Source organism: Neodiprion virginianus, chromosome 4, assembly GCF_021901495.1.
Source record: "Neodiprion virginianus isolate iyNeoVirg1 chromosome 4, iyNeoVirg1.1, whole genome shotgun sequence".
Taxonomy (NCBI): Eukaryota; Metazoa; Arthropoda; class Insecta; order Hymenoptera; family Diprionidae; genus Neodiprion; species Neodiprion virginianus.
In genome coordinates, this window is record NC_060880.1 from 8,902,820 (window position 1) to 8,921,545 (window position 18,726).

The 18,726-nt window shown below is 36.4% G+C and overlaps 2 protein-coding genes across 6 annotated transcripts; one reads left to right on the plus strand and one right to left on the minus strand.

The window, feature by feature from the left end:
• Positions 1-379: 379 nt before the first annotated feature.
• On the plus strand, positions 380-2,051 carry LOC124303186 (uncharacterized). 2 transcript variants are annotated; one of them, XM_046760098.1, is made up of 4 exons: positions 380-891; positions 978-1,617; positions 1,700-1,777; positions 1,847-2,051. In XM_046760098.1, exons 1-4 carry the CDS (start codon positions 451-453, stop codon positions 2,047-2,049), a joined length of 1,362 nt encoding a protein of 453 aa, XP_046616054.1. In that variant the 5' UTR covers positions 380-450; the 3' UTR covers positions 2,050-2,051. The 2 variants fall into 2 exon arrangements, with proteins under 2 accessions (XP_046616054.1, XP_046616053.1); XM_046760097.1 differs by having other exon boundaries at positions 1,700-2,051.
• A 1,090-nt stretch (positions 2,052-3,141) lies between these two features.
• Positions 3,142-12,934, minus strand: LOC124303187 (isovaleryl-CoA dehydrogenase, mitochondrial). 4 transcript variants are annotated; one of them, XM_046760102.1, is made up of 9 exons: positions 12,755-12,934; positions 9,743-9,832; positions 8,840-9,061; positions 6,089-6,416; positions 5,891-5,984; positions 5,612-5,702; positions 5,228-5,396; positions 4,267-4,464; positions 3,142-3,365 (listed from the first exon to the last, which is right to left on the minus strand). In XM_046760102.1, exons 1-8 carry the CDS (start codon positions 12,794-12,796, stop codon positions 4,331-4,333), a joined length of 1,170 nt encoding a protein of 389 aa, XP_046616058.1. In that variant the 5' UTR covers positions 12,797-12,934; the 3' UTR covers positions 3,142-3,365; positions 4,267-4,330. The 4 variants fall into 4 exon arrangements, with proteins under 4 accessions (XP_046616058.1, XP_046616056.1, XP_046616055.1 ...); XM_046760100.1 differs by lacking the exon at positions 12,755-12,934 and adding an exon at positions 11,179-11,716 and having other exon boundaries at positions 4,267-4,427; XM_046760099.1 differs by lacking the exon at positions 12,755-12,934 and adding an exon at positions 11,179-11,596.
• Positions 12,935-18,726: the final 5,792 nt, after the last annotated feature.

An 18,726-nucleotide genomic window follows, 5' to 3' on the forward strand; every position in this document is an offset into this window, starting at 1 on the left:
TACAACCGTTACGATGCGTGTAATGGCTAGAGAGGAATAAAGAAGATAAAAAGAACAGTGTATCAAAATGGTTATGGCTTGCTGTTACTGCGGTAAAAAATCGTGGTGAAAATGCAATTTTTCTTTTTTTCTTGCTCCCCTAGCCGGAAGTACGCACTTTCGGGACACATTTCAGACCGGGAAGAGCAATTTTTGCGGCCGGCTTGTGACAGCGCACTCTGACGGGAGAAAGTACGCACTTTCGGGACGCATTTCAGACCGGAAAGAGCAATTTTTGCGGCCGGCTTATGACAGCGCGCTCTGACGGGATTTTCGCGGCCGGTGATATGAACCGAAACAAAAGAATAACGCATAATGCATTATTCTTTTGTTTTGTGCTTGCTCGTGTCAAACGGTCGTTTCGCGAATGCGTGAATTGTGTTCACATCGTTGACGTCGTGCGTAAAAAAAATGGCGCAATCGTCATCAGAAGGTTCCGCAGACGAGGAAGAAATATTGAGGAATTTCGATGAAGAGGCCAACGTTATTGTGCCAGCCGAAATGATATCGAGGAAATCTTCCGATCGGTATCTTCTAGTCTACAACACCTACAAGACATGGCGAGAAGAAAATAAAAAATCTCTCTCCAGCTCAGAAGAAAACTACCTGATCATTTATTTTCAAACCTTAAAAGAAAAACTTAAACCGCCAACTTTGTGGAGCATATGGAGCATGCTTAAAAAAACGTTGAATATATACGAAAAGATTAATATTCATCATTTTCTAAAATTAAAAAGTTTGATAAAAACGAATGCCAAAGGCTACAAACCGAAGAAAGCTTGCGCTTTAAGATGGAATCACATCACAAAATTTATGGACGAGGCTCCAGATCACACGTATTTAGCTATGAAGGCAAAAATCGTTTACATATGCTCACCTCAAACTACACTTTTTTTTTTATTACAGCCATTCAATTTTGTTTGCTTCAATTTCTACAGGTTATACTCATATTTGGAGTCTGCGGTTGCCTAAGTTGTGACGAAATCACAAATATGAAGGTCAAAGATGTAGAAGACCTAACTGATAAATATCTTGTCTCAATAAATTACAACAAGAACGACCACGCTGGACAATTTATTATTGGAAATCTTTTCTACGACACAGTCAAGAAATATATTTCATTGAGACCATCGGACGAATTCAGCGACAGGTTTTTCATCAAATACGCAGAAGGCAAATGTTTTCCAACGGCGATAGGAAAACATAAGATCGGAGAAGTCCCAGAGAAGATTGCCTCCTACCTAAATCTACCCGATCCAAAAAAATACACCGGCCACTCCTTTCGCAAAACGTCTGCGACGCTCCTTTCCGATTCTGGTGCCAACATGCAAATGGTGAAGCAGCTAGGAAGATGGCGTTCGGACATGGCCGCACAGGGGTGCATTGAAAATTCCATGCACAATCGGGAAATGATCTACAACGGTATCATTGGAAACACTGCGACGACAGACAACCATTCAATGCCATCTACCAGCGCACAGAACACCGCCGAACCTGAAAATGACGACTCCGATCTTCATGTTAATTGGTCGGATTTTGATGAAGACTTCACTTTCAACGACGGTGATCCCACTCCAAGTAATTATAAAAAATATATACTCAGTTAACTACCAAATATACCTATATGGTACTTTTTATCTATAATATAATTTTTCTTCAGGTACAGTTGTAAAAAGCGATTTCGAAAATCAAGCGAATGTTCAGCCACCGACACGTGGAAAAAGGAAAAACGACGAAGATTCGGACAACCAAAACAAAGCAGCTGTTCAGCCACCAATTACGTGTAAACGAAAAAAAAACGATGAAGATTCGGACAACCAAAACAAAGCAGCTGTTCAGCCACCAATTACGTGTAAACGAAAAAAAAACGATGAAGATTCGAGCCATCAAAATTTCAACGGTTTAAATTCAGCACTGGAGAACGAACAATTACAATTTTCTAATTGTACGTTCAACAACTGCGTTTTCAACATCAATTTATGTAATTGTAATAAAGAAAATCGGTCGTGAAATCTGAGAAAATCTATACAATTTATTTTATAGTTTATTGATTTGTATTTAGAATGTATGATATTTTTGTGTTTTTGATTTACTTTTTCAAAATTTTTTCAATGCTCGCCCCAACCAGCAACACCTCGGCTTCGCCTCGGTCTTGCAAAAGTCGGGCGGGCACCCCTCCCCCTCTCCCTCGCCCCTCGGCTTCGCCTCGGCCTTGCAAAAGTTGGGTTAGCGCGAGTCAGATGTCAGTTGTCATTGGCGAAATGTCAAATGTCACTTGACATTTTTGTGCGTTGCATTTTTCAATTAATTATCATTAGTGAACGTACTTTCGGCTACGGGACCAAGAAAAATAGTATACGACCCACGCCCCGAATGCTGGATGCCCTGGTCGTGTGTGATATAAAGGCGAAGCCTCGGCCTTTATATCACACGCGGCCAGGAAATCCAACTTTCGGGCCTAGGGTCGTAATGTACTATTAACAACAATAATTTCATATAATTGAAAATTTTTTTTCTCAGTAACACTAATTTTATATAATTGAAAAACTAACATTCTGTTTAGTCTAGTATGCCATTTCCCCACACTGAAATTTACCATGCATTCGTTAAAATAATTTGATCACAAATACGTACAAATGCGTGTCAGATTGGATTCCTTTACATCAAATTATGTTTATAGATAATGATTATAAATTAATACGATCCAAACTATTAATTACTCAACTTTTAGGGCTAATATAATACGCGTAGTTCAGCTACTACTGTTCAAATTTGCCGCCATAATGCGTCAAATTGCCACACGCTTCGAGTTTCCTAACGTTACAGCTAGCGGTGGGAAAAAGACCGTGCCTACCCTATCCAGTGTACAGTACAGATCAGTACCCCCATATTTGAGTGGGAGTTTGATGAACGGCGCCATAAACATGTTTTCCGTATAGGAGAGGTTTTTTTCAACACTGTATGCATCGTTTTCTCTGGATATAAACATGTTACTTCGAACAACTATAAAGATAGTTGTTGGTAAAATACGTAATGTAAATGGTGTCCCGGAGTGAGCCTATAGAGATCAGTGGTGCTTACTTTACTGCGACTGTATAGACATTTACTTGAAACACGTATTTATTTGAATACCAGTTGTTTATAATACTTCTGAGTTTTTTAAAAATTATTCTGAAATTAAACCTCCATTTACAGGTGTTGCAAAAATGATGTGCTGTGTTACATCTGCAGAAAGTGGGCAATTAGCGATAAGTGTAGTGTGATAAATGCAGTATAAGCCACGGCAAGTACTGTAATCACACGAGTCAGATACCGCTCATCTGTACCTGTAACACATAGTATTTTTAGTAAGATCCGTGAAGGAAAATTCGATTTAAGAAATATTTAAGGTGCCACTAACAATACATAAAATTGGGCGCAGGAAACTTATTCTCAATGCTATAATGTATCAAATTCAATTATTTGGAAATGTGGATGTGCTAAAGTAGGCTCTAGTTTGGTAAATACAGCATTTCAGTTATGCGCACGCCCCAACATTGCCTAATAGCACTATTCGAAAATGGAGCATGTACGCAGGCTCCACAGATTTCGAAAATAAAACTTTCCAAGCAGGTGTTGCATCAACCATTACTTCTTACAATATTTGTCAGATGCATTGGACCTTTGGCGCAAAACTACAGTGTTGTAAATTTCTGTATGGAACTTCCTACACGGTATTGGAAGTTTTATTCGGATACTAAACGGTGAATTCACCATACATCTACTGTTTGTTCCATTTACAAATACAATAAATTTACTACACAGTTTAGTAAATTCAAATTCCTTTTTTGTGTTTTTTCTATAAATTTTAATAAAACCCAAAATTTTCGTTGTATGTCTAAGACAAATACATATTAATTTACGTCGCTGCACCGAATTTGTAAATTTGCAACTCTTTTGTACAGTCAATATGTAGTAAACTCACAATCATTCTTTACAGTGTATATAACATGACACTAGCGATTTTATTCAAGCCTTACACTGATTTTCGGTGCTCACTGCATAACAAATGTTATCTTACGTCAAATAAAATGACGGTTACAACGCCCAAAATATAGTTCCATCCCTAACTAATGTAAATTCTAATGACCGAGAACTCACTTCACGTAAATCACTTGTAGGTATATACAGGTATCGCAAAAATGGAAAGGTAACGTTGTGACTCTTAATTAAGTGTTCGATGTATACCTTGTTGTGAGCCACAATTTCCATGCTGAACAATGACAGTGAACATCTATAATCTTGAATAAGCCTAGGAGTATTCTTCGGTGATGGATCTGGCAATTACCATTCTCCGTACTTCACTTGTGCCAGCCCCGATTTCGTACAGTTTAGCATCACGTAGCAGCCTACCGGTCGGATAATCATTTATATATCCATTTCCACCTGTTGCAATTGTTTCCAAAATTGTATTACGTGTAAACTTGCATCCACATCCCAGATAACAACGCGCGTGTAAATTTTACAACAAAAAGACATCAATGGTTATAAAGCATTGCTATTAATATTACAGCAAAGTATTAAAATTCAGCTATACAGCTGAAACAGCTATTAAAATTCAAGCAAATCATTCTAAGCAAAAGCTGAAAACAAAAAATCTGGTAAATGCAAGCATGTCTTCCTGTGAATCAAAATCGCAAACAATTATTACTGTAGATTTGCTGCACAAAAATTGTTCCGCGCAAATTTTTGGTACAAACGCAACAATAATCGCAGCAAGCGAAGCACACTTTTTGAACAGACATGCTTCGTTATCTGGGATGATGGCAATAACGTATTCTTAAATGTATTGTCCTAATGATTATTTTCGCTGAGAATATTATAATCTGCTTCAGTTGTTATAAAATCATCACACGATTTCGTATTCATGTGTATTTCTATACCTTTCTTTCGTTGACTACTTTTAGCCCAAAATCCAAGAGCATGCATAGTTTTGTGGTTTGGTTTTGAGATCTACATGAAGGTACAGAATTTGATAAGTGCTTGAAATTCTTTCGTAATTTATAATGAGTCAAACTTCAGACCCAAGACCGAGCACTGGTTTTCCGTACGAAAGCTTTATTTGGAAAACATCATCTGAATGAGTTGCGAGGACTAGCGAAGTTGGGTTCATCTGATTGTTGATAGTGAAATAAATAAAAAAAATTACCAAGAATTTGTACCGCATCTAAAGCAACTTGCGTTGCTCTTTCCGCGCAGTATAAAATCACGCCTGCACAGTCTTTTCGGTTTACGTGACCTGAATCACAAGCTCGTCCTACTGAATATAAGTAACTTCTGCTTGTGCTCAGGCTGGTGTACATATCTGCAATTTTCCCCTATAAAAATTATCAAGTGATAACAGCGCAGAAACGATACATTAATTTAGAGACGTGCTACAGTATTGTTTTTTTTTGTTCACAATAAAGAACGAAAAAAAAAAAAACAATGAGGAAAACAACAAACACCATCAAATGTGTGCATGTTACAAGAGGAATTTATTAAAATATCTGACTGAGACTAGAAGATTTTCATTAATTTTTATATTACTGACCTGAATAAATTGAAACTCGCCAATTCGTTGCCCAAATTGCTTTCTGTTATGCGCATATTCAAAAGCAATGTCACAGCACGCTTGCATAATCCTATATGAAAGAATCAATTCTTAAAAAAGAAATTGTTAATTTGAATATTTTGCAATAATGTTTTTTTTCTAACCTTGTAATAACAAAAAAGAGATCTTTGGATTTTTTAGAAAATGATTGCTTATGTTATGCTCAGAATGTTGGCTGTATGACATAGATGTACAGACTTGTTAGTCATCATTTCTTACCCGACAGGTCCAGCTGCAAGTACCAAGCGTTCTAGGTCGAGTCCACTAAACAGTACGTAAATCCCTTTATTTAATTCGCCGAGAATATTGCTAGCTGTGGAAAAATATAAGAATAATTTCAAGTAGGAATTTTTTTTTTTTTGCATTTGTATATTTTGAACACTTTATGCGATAAAATGTTGAGAATGTAATAATTACTAGGAACTTTGCAGTTTTCGAATACTATTTCGGCTGTATTTGATCCTCGCATTCCCAGCTTGTTCAACTTTTGGGCAGTACTGAAGCCTTCCATTTCCTTTTCGATGATAAACGCAGTTATTCCATGTTGTGGTTTTTCAGTGGTGAAATCCGTCCTTCCGTAAACGACCAACGTATCTGCATCCGGCCCGTTAGTAATCCAAAATTTATTTCCGTTCAAAATGTAGTAGTCGCCCTTCTTTTCTGCACGTAGCTTCATTGACACTACATCAGAGCCTGATCCTGATTCCGACATCGCCAAGGCACCTACATGTTCCCCGCTACACAACTGTAAGCCGCAATAAAACTGGTTAAGTAGAGTAGAATCTGAGAATGAATTATATATAATATATATTTAATATATACTATATATTACAACGTGTGCGGTTTTCTTGAGGTTTTTACCTACGAGGAAACCTCCGTATTGTGTAGCTTTTTTGCCTTAACCCCTGAAATTAAGGTGAATATGGATGATATAAAGGACTCCCTCTGATGGGCAAACGGAAGGTCGGTCTTTTCGACGCAAAAACACCCTGAACCAATCAGCTATACGGACCGCCTTGGTTTATGAACAAGCAAGTCCTTCTTATGTTCCCTTACGTAAGACAAGAACTGTGTCGCTTTTGCTACCAATCGGAGACAAGAGACTGAGGGGTCTGTCACCTGCTTGGAGTCACGGGTTTCCCGGTGCTCCCTTCTGACTGCGAACTCGGAGTAAACAGAGTCGCCTTCCTACTTCTAGTTTTGGGTTGATCACCCAAATACAACGCCGATTCTGCAGACCAGGGACAACCTTGGCTGCCTGTCGGGTTTTGACACAAGGTGAAATTCTGAATAAACAAACCGTGTAGGACAGAGAAACAGACTCGTTGTACAAATTTGTGGTAATCAACCAAAGTAAGTTTCAGTTGAAAGAAATCATTACAGTATTGCGCTAAGTGCTCAAACCATCTAAATTCTAAAAGCTAACCGTGAAAATTAACAAACAAAAAATATACAATAAAATAATATTGCAAGAATTTCTAGGTTCTGCTCCTGGTTGTTTTCGTGGCTTAAATTTTATATTCTAAGCTCTTATGAAATAATTCCTATCGCTTTAGACATCCCGTACTATCGTGGATTCTACTTAAACTCATATATCTCTAAGTCGGAACTAAGCGCTTTGCTTGAAGTTCCGTATCACAATTTGCTGAAGCTCCAGACGAGGAACACTTCGCTATCAAAAACCTGGGTAAGACAGTTCGGCGTTTTGCCGGACAACCGCTCTTTTACAAAGTCTATCCTTAACGTTTGAGTCAGTTTGGCACTATGTCGGTCAACTGCCGACGATGTTCTCCGCGGTTCTCCTATTTACACTCGCCCCGATTTCCCATCCCGCTGAATCGTCGTCGTCTCCTCCTTATTCATGACCTTTCCGGAGGATCTTCGAGTCAGTGTTGTCAACGAGGCGTCGGTCACCGTTTGTTGTTGTTGTGATTTTTTGTATGTATGGGCATTGCTGATGTCGATGGTGACCTCGATCAGCTGTCCGTTACAATATACCGCAAATTGTTTTTACAGTTTTCTCTTTTTTTCGTTACGTATATTGAACGTTGTTGGGAGGCGGGTAGGAATTCAAAAACTTGTCAAAACCGGCCATATGTATTGTTATAAACTTTCAATAATATTGTAGTATTCAAACTGATAAAATGATCACATTTAGGCAACAAATAAAAGAATTTGATATAAGGAATTTTAATCCCAAATTTTGAAAGTTCTCAACAAACTTGTAACATTTCGATGAACAAAGTTGAAATTTATTACATTCCTTGAAATTTGATTAAAGAAGGGTTTACGTGTCAGAATAGATATTGATATTCCATGATTGTGCAACATTCAATGACCCATTCTCTCTATTTAATAACATATCAGATATATGTATGTTTTTCCTACGCGGACCCCCCTCCCCTGCCCAGTGTGGACTTCGCCCTCTACACCTTAACAGAGCCTACAGCTTTGGACCCACTCCCTCGCCCCAGTTCCCGCTGACCAACACCCATATACTAATTGTATGTATTTTTGAAAATGAATTATTTCACTACTAATCTACGTTCTCAATGTTACACCCAATATTGCGAAAGATAGGTCGCGTCCCGCTTTTTAAATCAATAATGTTGCTAGAGTTGAGTCAGAACTAAAGTCCTATATGTAACACAGAAATAAAAGTCGACTTTATTCCCTTCTTACATGTTTTAATCATGTACTTGGCGCGAGATTCTACTGAATCTTTTGAATTTTGTAGTTTAAAAGCTGTAAATTAAATTGATATCCGGAGTTTCCATTTCAATGTACTTGGCACAAGGTTTTTGATAGTAAAAGTAATGAATGCGACCCGTATTCGTGAACTGTGAATTACCGAGAGCTTTGAGAAGCAAAAAGAAAAAAAAACCATTCAAAAAAATTAGGATTAGTAAAAACCAAACATCCTCAATGAACCTGTATTTATGTCCACTTCATTAGCAGTTATTCAGTTTTCCATCATAAAGGTTATAGCACCTTAGTAAAAACAAAAGGTTAGAAAATTATAGCACACATCAAAATAAGATAAAAATAACTTTACATAATCCGCGTTTCTGGTTTGTAATTTATACTATTGTACAACATACACTCTCGTTTTTCCCGTCATAGAAAACCTTCATAACTTGCAACCGTACGCTTATAATGTGTCCTTACTTTGGGTAGATACTTTTGCTTTTGCTCCTCGGTACCATTTCTGTGGATCTGGTTCAAGCACAAATTTGAGTGGGCTCCATAACTGAGCGCTATCGCCGAAGAAGCTCTGCTCAATTCCTCCATGATAACTATGTGGTCAAGGTATCCACCTCCGGTACCACCGTAACATTCTTTAGCCGTGATCCCCAACAGACCCAATTTTCCCAAGTCCTTCCAAAACTCCTGAATCGTTATTGAGGAACAAATTAAAGCATTTGATAATATACCTTACAAATGGAAACAAACGATTCATTCTGTAATCTGTTAGGCTTCCCTAACAATGCGGTGAAATAATTATTTTTAACTTTTATCACCTTTGGTGATGGAAGAAAGGCATTGATTTCGGTCGAAAATCACTTTTTCTAATTTCAACGAATCTTTACATTTTCGAACCTTTAGAATCCGAAAGACAGGTTTTTAATAAAAATGACGATCTGTCCGATATACTCCCGCAATGATCTCGGATAAGACTCGATGGAAAAATCTAAAACTCACAGGATTTTACAATGAAATGATGGGCATGAAAAATGACTATGTCCCGTTTAATTTGAACTTCTGGTTTTACTGGAAATGAATCGATTTTCAATGTTTCTCGACAAATCTGTACTTTTTCCTCCTCATTAGTTTTTCTGAACAAACGATTACGATGTTCCCAGTTTATATATTTATTTTAAAAAACGCTGTAAATTTTTGGTTTTTCAATATTTTTTTTCTCATTCCGCCATTTTTCAGATCATTGCGGAAATTTGTCCCACAGACTGACAGACTCTTCCCTTTTCATGATGATGAAAAGTATTGCGAAAAAACAGTCCTTCCGGCTTGTTTTTTTTGGTAGATGAGTTTTCACAGTATTTGATTACTCACCCTGAGTTCAGCAAATGAATTTTGCTCGTCAATCTCAGCTGCCTTCGGCGCAAGTTCCTTTTGTGCAAAGTTGAAAGCTAGAGTGCGTAGCTATTTGTAGACACAAACGAAAGCTCACATTAGTTAAGGTACCTCTATAAAACGACTGTAAAAACCAAAAGAAAGCACTTTTTGATCACTTTTTTTTTCATGGAAGAAAAAGTAATAAGATAATATTTAAAAAAGTTATTAGCTATATATTTAAGTATAATACAAAAAATCACTATCCACGTGTATTAAAAAATAGCGATACTGGAGCCATTCTCGCGAGTCGTATTGAATTCTGCGGCACGCAGTATAACAGGTGCAAATTTGAATCTGGAAAAAAATTTTAAAAATCACTGAATCTATATATTATTAGCTACAGAAATACCAAGGGGATTTAAAAAATTTCGATCATTGTGTAATTGGTGAGTATTTCAATGAAAATATTCAATTATCGACCAGAAGCGGGCACTTATTTGTGTAGCTATGTAAATTAAATGGTTTTTTAATTTATTTTCAGATTCAATTTTGCACCAGTTACACTGCGAGCCGCATGACTTGCGAGAAGGGCTCCAGTTTCGCCAATTTTAAATATTTGTTGATAATAATTTTTTGTATTATACTTAAATGTATGCGATTTGAAGTTCATGACCCAGAAATGATAACCATGTAGGAATTTGTCGTTGAACTTTAATCTAAATTTAAACAAAATCCGGAATGGACATTATGTCATTTATTGACCCCAACTGACGAATCCCTACATAGTTAAATGTATGCCCAATAACTCCCTCAAGAACTATTATCTTATTACTTTTGCATCCATTAAGAGAAAAATAATAAAAAATTGTCAAATTTTCAGGTTTCTACAGTAGCGTTACTCCTTAATTTATACAATGTCGTGCATATTAGTGGGTGCATTGGTTGATATTATAATGTGTATAATATTTTAAACATTAATATACACTGTTAAAGTCCACAGACTTTAGCTGATTTCTTTCTTCTGTTTTCTTTACAACGTATTAACAGTTTTTAAAAATCAGCAACTGTAATGATGCGTACAATTATAATTATAATAAATTGAGTCATAAGTTTTGAACTGGTATTGTTTGATTTTTAATGCAAATTTTTTACTCCACATATACTATCAAGAATATTATATTTGGCGATCCATGAGTTACGTTCAAACATGACGAAATAGACTAATTGTAAGTCAAGTTTATTTGCTTTTCCTTATCTACTTAGTTGCTTCATTACAATTTCACGTAGCATAAGGAATTTTATTTGATTCAGACACATTTTCCAGTCCAATATCGTCTGATCATCGGCCTTTGCATAATTTAGAAGTCGATGCGCAGGTCACGGTTAGGTCACGATATGCGCTCGAATTATTTTATGCTTAAGTGTAAACGTACCTCTTGTTGTTGATTGGTGAGACCGAAAATATGTTCGTCAATTGGATAATATTTTGATAAAAAACGTGTATTGTATTTTGATAATTTGCAAAAATAGTTCGTAACTTTTAAAAAATCCTTACAAACTGCATTGATAGCCATATTAAACGGAATTATTTCACTTAATCTACAGTACCACTGACTCGCATGCTTCGTGAGCAAACTGTGAGCCGTAAATGACTTGCGATAAGACTGATTACACTATGTCGAATTTATCTCATACGACGTAGCGAAGGGTATGACGTAATTTCAAATTACTTGTGTGTACGGAGAATTCTAGTTTATCACAACCACCGAACGAAACCTATGACTCCATTTTTTTTTTTCACCCATAGAATGCTGTAGTATTACCCGAAAGAGAATAATTTTGTGAATATCATTTCTTACTTCGTACAACTGTAAAACACATGATTTTTTTTTTGCAAAAAACCTCATTTAATTAATTTCCTGATATTCTTATGAGGAATTCAATTAAAAAGCTTCTTTCATTTACTGTTAATCACCTTGGGTGATGTAAAATAGTCATAAAAACAGTTTGTTTCGTGACACTTTTCGTCAGTAAAGAAAAAGTATAGGTTTATCAGTAGGAGCAAACAAAAAAAAAAAAAAAAAATTTTTTTTAAATACAGACCTAAAACAAATTTTTTTCGTTAAACACCTGAATTTTCTTAACATGTGATTAAATGAACAAATAAACTCGGAAAAATATAATCGTTCATTAGGAAAAAGTGTAGGTTTCCATTCATGATAGGCATGAAAAATTGCCATGAGCCGTTTAATTTGAGCTTCCGGTTCTACCAGAAATAAATCGAATTTCAACGTTCTAGCGACAAACGTATAATTCGTCCTCTCTATTTTCTTAGTGAACGATTATATTTTTCCTAGTTTATTTCTCTCTATCTAATAAATATTTAATTAAAAAAGTTTTTACAAGAATTTTTGTTTCTCATAAAGAGAAATTTTCTAAAACTTCTTTTCATTTCTTTCTACTGATAAACCTATACCCTCTTCTTTTCCGATGAAAAGTGTCGAAAAAAAAAAATTGTTGTTTATGGCTTGTTTCGTACAGTTTTGTTGCGCAAAAATCAGAAATCCCCATTTTCTCAAGAGTGCCGTAATTGATTGCAATAAAATGTTGACACAAGATTGTGTACGAGAGAACCGAACGATGGTTATACGCGAATTTCAGGTTAAGAATATGTCAGCGGTGCGCCGCGCATTACCGCGCATCGCTGCCGTCTAGTGTGACCACACGACCGATGCGGAAATTCACCCCGAGTATGAAAATAGGGCAATCCGCTTCATTTCGGTGTTCAGCGGTTATGGTTTATAAGGTTGCATGGTGTCAACGGCGAACTTTGACAGCAAAATTATCAATATTTGCCGAGTTGAAAGTTACTGCTTGCGCATACGAATGCTATTTCGTCAGGATGTGAATTTTGAAATTCGCGGGATCGTTTTCCTAAAAATGACGAAGCCAATCAATGAGCAGGTAGCAGAACTTGAACCTACAACCAGCAAAGTACTAGCCAATCACCTTAATCGCTGGGCTATCACGCTCGTCGTTACGACGTGTCATATTGAGGCTCAAACTCGGCACAAGAAATTATTTTGATCGATTGTTCGAAAACGCGGGCACACTAGGGTGAACGGTGGCAGGGGGTGACACTTGGGACCGAACCCTACACTGTCAAGAAAGGACGCTCCGGAATCGATCACAACTGTCGGGCCGTCCCCTTGTAAGTCCTAGACCCACTGTACGATGGTGCTGCAGTCAACGCGTCATTTCAGCCGCCATGACAGTGATGTAGTGAACGCGTAAACATTACGATTTCGCAAGCGTTGCATACGGTAGTGTTTGGAGTGGCTTGTGAAAAGTAAAAAATTTGAGATTCACCGAGTCAAAGTAACGGTTTGTGTCTGCGATGGCTCCAGTAAGAAAACCCATTGCGTTGTGGAAATGAGTGGTGCTTACGTGTGAGTCAGATGTTCGCAAAGAAAGACCCCACCGGATCCCGAAAAATGTGAACCAAGCTAATCTCCGGGTGAAATGTTTAGGTAATCCTGAACAAAGTAACCTAGGGGTTGCGGAGTTGAACAAATATCGAGTGTGTCACAGGCATTTTTCCACCACTGACTATTTGGCGCAAACTCAAACCGTACTCTGAAAGAGGCGACTTTACCGAGTTTGCGGCTGCCGGTTAGAACTGTCGAGAATGACGGTGATTCTTCTGTATACGAGTCTCCGAGAAGCTCTGAGATGTGTCGAACAATTATTCTGGAGACAGAGCTTGCTGAGCACCCCTTCATTATACCAAGGCGATGAACCTGTGACGAAGCTCCAAGGAGGGCGAATCTGTATCCGTCTCACGGAAACGGAAACGTCCTCTAGGGTCTCATTTATCGGGTCTTCCAAAAAGAGAAACGTACCCTATAAAGGAAGCTCGAGGTTTGAGAGCTGCCGTCAATACTTACAAAAAACGAGCTTCAACACACACAGACCTGCTGCAGCAAGCTATGAAACTGTGCAAGGTCAGGTCTCTTGAAGCATTCGTGGGATAATTAACTAAAAAACAGTTCATATTTTTCAGAATACAGCTCAAAAACAACGGTGTCTCACCGCGAGGACGGCACTTTACTCTGGAGGAAAAGCTTCTATCACTCTCCTGGATGAAAGCATCTGGTAGAGGGTATCGGTTGCTTCAATCGCAATTTCAATTATTATCCGTTCGCAAGTTGAAATCATTATTAAATAGATATCCCTTAGATGCTGGAATTGGTGACAAGTTTAATGGGGCTTGAAAAATTCTCAAAACAAATTCGTCACACTCATGTGGGATGAGGTGAAATTGGATGCAAATTTGTAGTATTGTAACGTTTTAAGACGTTGCAAAATAAATACGGGTTCGCGAGCTTATTTATAGAGTCAATTAAAGGCGCAAATAAAATGTTATGGAAAAGCTTTGATAGCAGAGAACGTGTTTTCAGTTCAAAGTCTGAAACAAGACTGTTTTTACAATAATGTTGGTTAACGCAGCAACCTCATTCTTTCTAAAGACATAAGAGGTTTATAAACGTCTTTTATCTATGATGACTACTATATCATTAAAAGGGGGCAAAACGGGTGATTTCACCCTTCGTAATATTAAGAGGTGCATCATCGCAGTTTTCTATTCTCCATTTCAGGATGTATGCCATGGATCGTCCCAGCCAAAAATTGTATACGATTAGAATTTTCGTATTTCGTGACTAAATAAAAATCTGAAAAAATTCAGCAACATTTGGCATGCTATGAACAACAATCATCAATAATAATATCGCCCAAAAGTTATTAACAAATTTTTTCAACAAATAATTATTCAACAATTTATTTGTGAGTTGTTTTTTCTTATGCGAATCAAATGTGTGCATTATTCTGAATGCTTGTGAATTTTTTTAGAATTTTTTTATGATTTTGAAATTTTACAAAAGTATTATGAAATATAAGCAAAAACAATGTAAATTTTGTACATGTTTTTGTAGACAGGTTTAGCATCAGTTTTTAAAAGTTTCAAAGACATTTGACCAAAAAATTCATAAATCCAGACATTCTAAAAATTTAAAAACGGGAATTTCAAAATCATAAGAAAATTTTTAAAAAATTCACAAGCATTCAGAAAATGCACACTTTTAATTCGTATGAGAAAAAAAAGAACAGACCCATAAATTGTTGAATAACTATTTGTTTACACAATTTGTTAATAACTTTTCGGCCTAATTAGTCATTAGTCAATTCCATGGGACCTTTTTTGTAGAAGGTTTCATTTCACATAAATTATCTTGCACAAAGTTTTAGAAATTCCTGAAGGATTTAGTTATTTTCATTTAAATGTAAGTTATTTAGAAAAATCTTATTTCAACAGTTTTAAGTGATTATAAAATAAAAAATAACGATTTTCTTTATTGAAAGTTATTTATTTATAATTTTTAAATCATTGCAAGAAAAAGTATATATTAATTTAAGTAAAAATTCGCGACGAATATGATTTATTTTTCTTGAAAAGATTCTAATTTCAGTCTTTGATCATATTCTACAGAAAAATGAGGACTGGATACAAATATTTTCTCATAAAAAAATTTCCTGAACCATGAAAAAGGTAAATGTATTTTGAATTTTCAATTAAATTTTGTTCCATTTTTCAATGATTTAGAAAATATGAATAAATAACATTCGATGAAGAAAATCGTTATTTTTAATTTTATAATCACTTGAAATGGTTAAAATAAGATTTTTAGAAATAAATTTACATTTAAATGCAAATAACTGGGGAACTTTCAGGAATTTATAAAAGTTTGTAAGAGATAATTAAGGTAAGTGAAACATTCTACAAAAGGTTTCATATAGAATTTTGCGATAAGTCTGATGGTTGTGCGAATAAAATTTTAAAAAATGTATACATAAAAATTGTTTTCAAATAAAAAAGTTTTAAGTAATAATTAAAACTTACATCGTATTGTCTTTGTTTCGGATCGAGTCAATGGATTTATTGCTCGAAAATTTCGGTGTTGCTTCATCTATGTTTTTTACAGCATCCTGCTTTTTTCTTTTGGTTTATTTATAATATTTATTGGTGCCATAATCAGCTCACAAATTATACGATAAGACTGATAATATTGATGAAAATAATTATATGAGACGACGCATCCTTTCTATCCAACGTCTTCTGATGATATGACGATATGTTTTTTTGCAAAAACCAAAATCTTGAAATCTTAATATATATAAATCTCGTGTCACGATGTTTGTCCTCAATGGACTCCTAAACCACTTAACCGATTATAATAAAATACGCACACCATGTGCAGTTCGATCCAACTTGAGAGATAGGATAGTTTAAATCTCAAATTATAGTCGCAATTTTAATTTATTGCTAATTATTTGTCTGTTATTATTTGACAGTCACAATTATCTGTTAACACCAAATGATTCTAACAGATGTCGATACCTTTCGACTGGGTTGAGTAAGTAATCAATAGATGGCGCTGCTATGGTAAATCTACGAACGTGTCATATAAGCTACACTAGCAACCCATCCCGGCTTCGCACGGGCATATAATAATATAATAAAAGAAAATACACAATGTTTACAGTGAGTTTCTAGAAAAATAACATTTATATTATTACTTAATATTATTATATGCCCGTGCGAAGCCGGGATGGGCTGCTAGTTTATTATAAATTCAACTTTAACCTTGATTACATCTTGAAAGAGTAGATTTATCACAAAATGATAGCAGATTTTTTTTTGTAGTTTTCAATTTCCTACAAAAATTTTTCAGTCTTATCAGTACACCAATCCGCTGATGAATTATACAATTAAAGTTTGTAAAAAATTTTTCACGTGTTATTTGAATGGAAAATAGAAAATCGCGATGATGCACCTCTTAATATCAATATCAAGAGCTCCAACTTTGACAACATTTCTTTTTCGTAATGTCAAACAATATTTTCAGCATGACTTGTGAAAAAAATAGTCATTTTTCTTATAGTCTAATATTCATAATATAGTAACCTTAATTAATAACTTCAATTTTTCGTAGAAATATTCGGATGTTTGAAAATGTCGTTCAACATGACACAACAAAAAAATGGCGATCAAGCATACGCCGTTGGAACCATCACAAATGGCATAAACAAAATTGCGGTAAGGATATTAAGCTTCGATGATTTACCCAAAAGCTTGAAGAGAGAACGTCCCGTAATAATCTCTGGAGTTATTACTGAATATCATCATTATTGAGTACAGAGTGTACGTGTTTATTTTGTGCTCATAGTTTTCTCAAAGCTGCATAAGAAGTTAGTTGTGAGTTTTATTTAAAGTGATATTGTTCTGATCGTAAGAATTTTCCGGTTACGCTGATTACTAAACTTTTGACTCAAACGTCGGTCTGTTAAAATAAGACATAGTTTTTCTTTTCCTTGGCTTTGTGTCGAGGTTAGGTAAAGCGCGTGGGCCGGTTTACACAACTCTTTGTTTTGACCAGCATGACTAGGGTAACCTGTGTGCTCTGCTATGACTATATCGAACGTTCTTTACAAGGGCTTACCACAGGGGCACCTTGTAAACATAGTTATCATGCTGACTATGTAGTTGTCAGGTTAAATGTTGATAGTACGCGCACTGCCAGAGTCTATCTACAAACAAAGTGCCCAGCTTGTAATGTCACTGATGGCAATGTTGTCTCATTGCTACAGTGTATTGATAAAAAACTTGATGGATTCGGAACCGAGCTTACCAAAGTTGCTATTGAATTTAAGGCGCTTCGCACTGACTTCAACAAGCTTACCGGCTACAACAAGGCTACTACTGATGCTTAAGTTGAAGCTATTTCAGCACGGACTGATGACTTGGAGAATCGCCTTGAAGCTGTTGAGTCGAACGCAGCTGAGTTTAAGCTGTCTGCAGCTGATGAAGCTGTACTTCTTCGTGCTGCTTGTGATCAAGCTGCTCATCAGCTTGTTGTCAATGGGTTACCCGAAGCAAATGGTGAGGATGTCAAGAAACTGTGTATATCTCTGGTTGAAGTACTTGATCACGCGCTGGACGGAGATGAGATTGTGGATGCGTTCAGTATTGGAAAAAGGTGCCATATTGTAGGTTCACGTCGTAGCGGTCATGCAGAACCTCGCTCGGTTATTATTTCGTTGAAGAGCAAGGATGCTTGCAAAAAAGTTATTGAAGCGAAAAAGGGTAAACCGGATTTGAATGCTAAGCAGATTGACCAATCTTTGCCTGAAGTCAAGGTCTATGTAAACTGTGGGCAGCCAGCTCAGCTTCACCAACTCAGAGATCGTGTTTTGAAAGTGTTTCTTAATGTGGATCGAAAACATGTTTGGATTTCTGATGGAGCTGTTTTTCTAAGGAAGTCAAAAGATGGTCGGCCGGTGAAAATTCTGCCTTCCACGAACTTGCAACAACTGTCTATCTAGCTATTTGGGTCTCTTACAACGTCAATTTCTACTAATAACAGTAAACGTGGAGGCGGAGTCGTGCTTTATGTGCGGACGGAGCTCAATGCTCGTCTTCTTAGCTCATCAACTCGTGCTGGAGAAATAATATTGCCTGAATACCTTATCACAGAAGTATGGGGTCCATCACAGCATAAGATTCTGGTTGCTATTGTGTATCGGCCGCCAAAAGCAGGCTACATGTGCTTGTTTGAGGATGACTTTGAGACTAGAATGATTAACTATAAGTTTGTGTGTGTTCTTGGTGACTTTAACGCTGACTTGTTAGTGAATAATGACAAAGTAATTAGAATACGAGACTTTTTTGCCAGAAATGGTATGAGTGTTGTTCCTCTACAGCCAACTAATCACACTGCTGATGCAAATAATTGGATTGATGTTTGTGCTGTCAGTCACCTGTCTGCTCTTGACTCATGGGGGCAGTCAGTTCAACCCTTTTTGTCATCTCATGACTTGATTAACTTTTGCCTAAAATATAAGCAGCAGAAACCGGCAAGGCG

Excerpts from the sequence above, each read along its gene's own strand:
- LOC124303186 (XM_046760097.1), top strand. The coding sequence starts at position 451 with ATGGCGCAATCGTCATCAGAAGGTTCCGCAGACGAGGAAGAAATATTG. Across the intron at positions 892-977 it reads ACACGTATTTAGCTATGAAG|GTTATACTCATATTTGGAGT; the intron begins GCAAAAATCGTT and ends CAATTTCTACAG. Across the intron at positions 1,618-1,699 it reads CGACGGTGATCCCACTCCAA|GTACAGTTGTAAAAAGCGAT; the intron begins GTAATTATAAAA and ends ATTTTTCTTCAG.
- LOC124303187 (XM_046760099.1), bottom strand. The coding sequence starts at position 11,319 with ATGGCTATCAATGCAGTTTGTAAGGATTTTTTAAAAGTTACGAACTAT. Across the intron at positions 9,062-9,742 it reads ATTCATTTGCTGAACTCAGG|GAGTTTTGGAAGGACTTGGG; the intron begins GTGAGTAATCAA and ends ATAACGATTCAG. Across the intron at positions 4,465-5,227 it reads AGATGCGGTACAAATTCTTG|GTGGAAATGGATATATAAAT; the intron begins GTAATTTTTTTT and ends CAATTGCAACAG.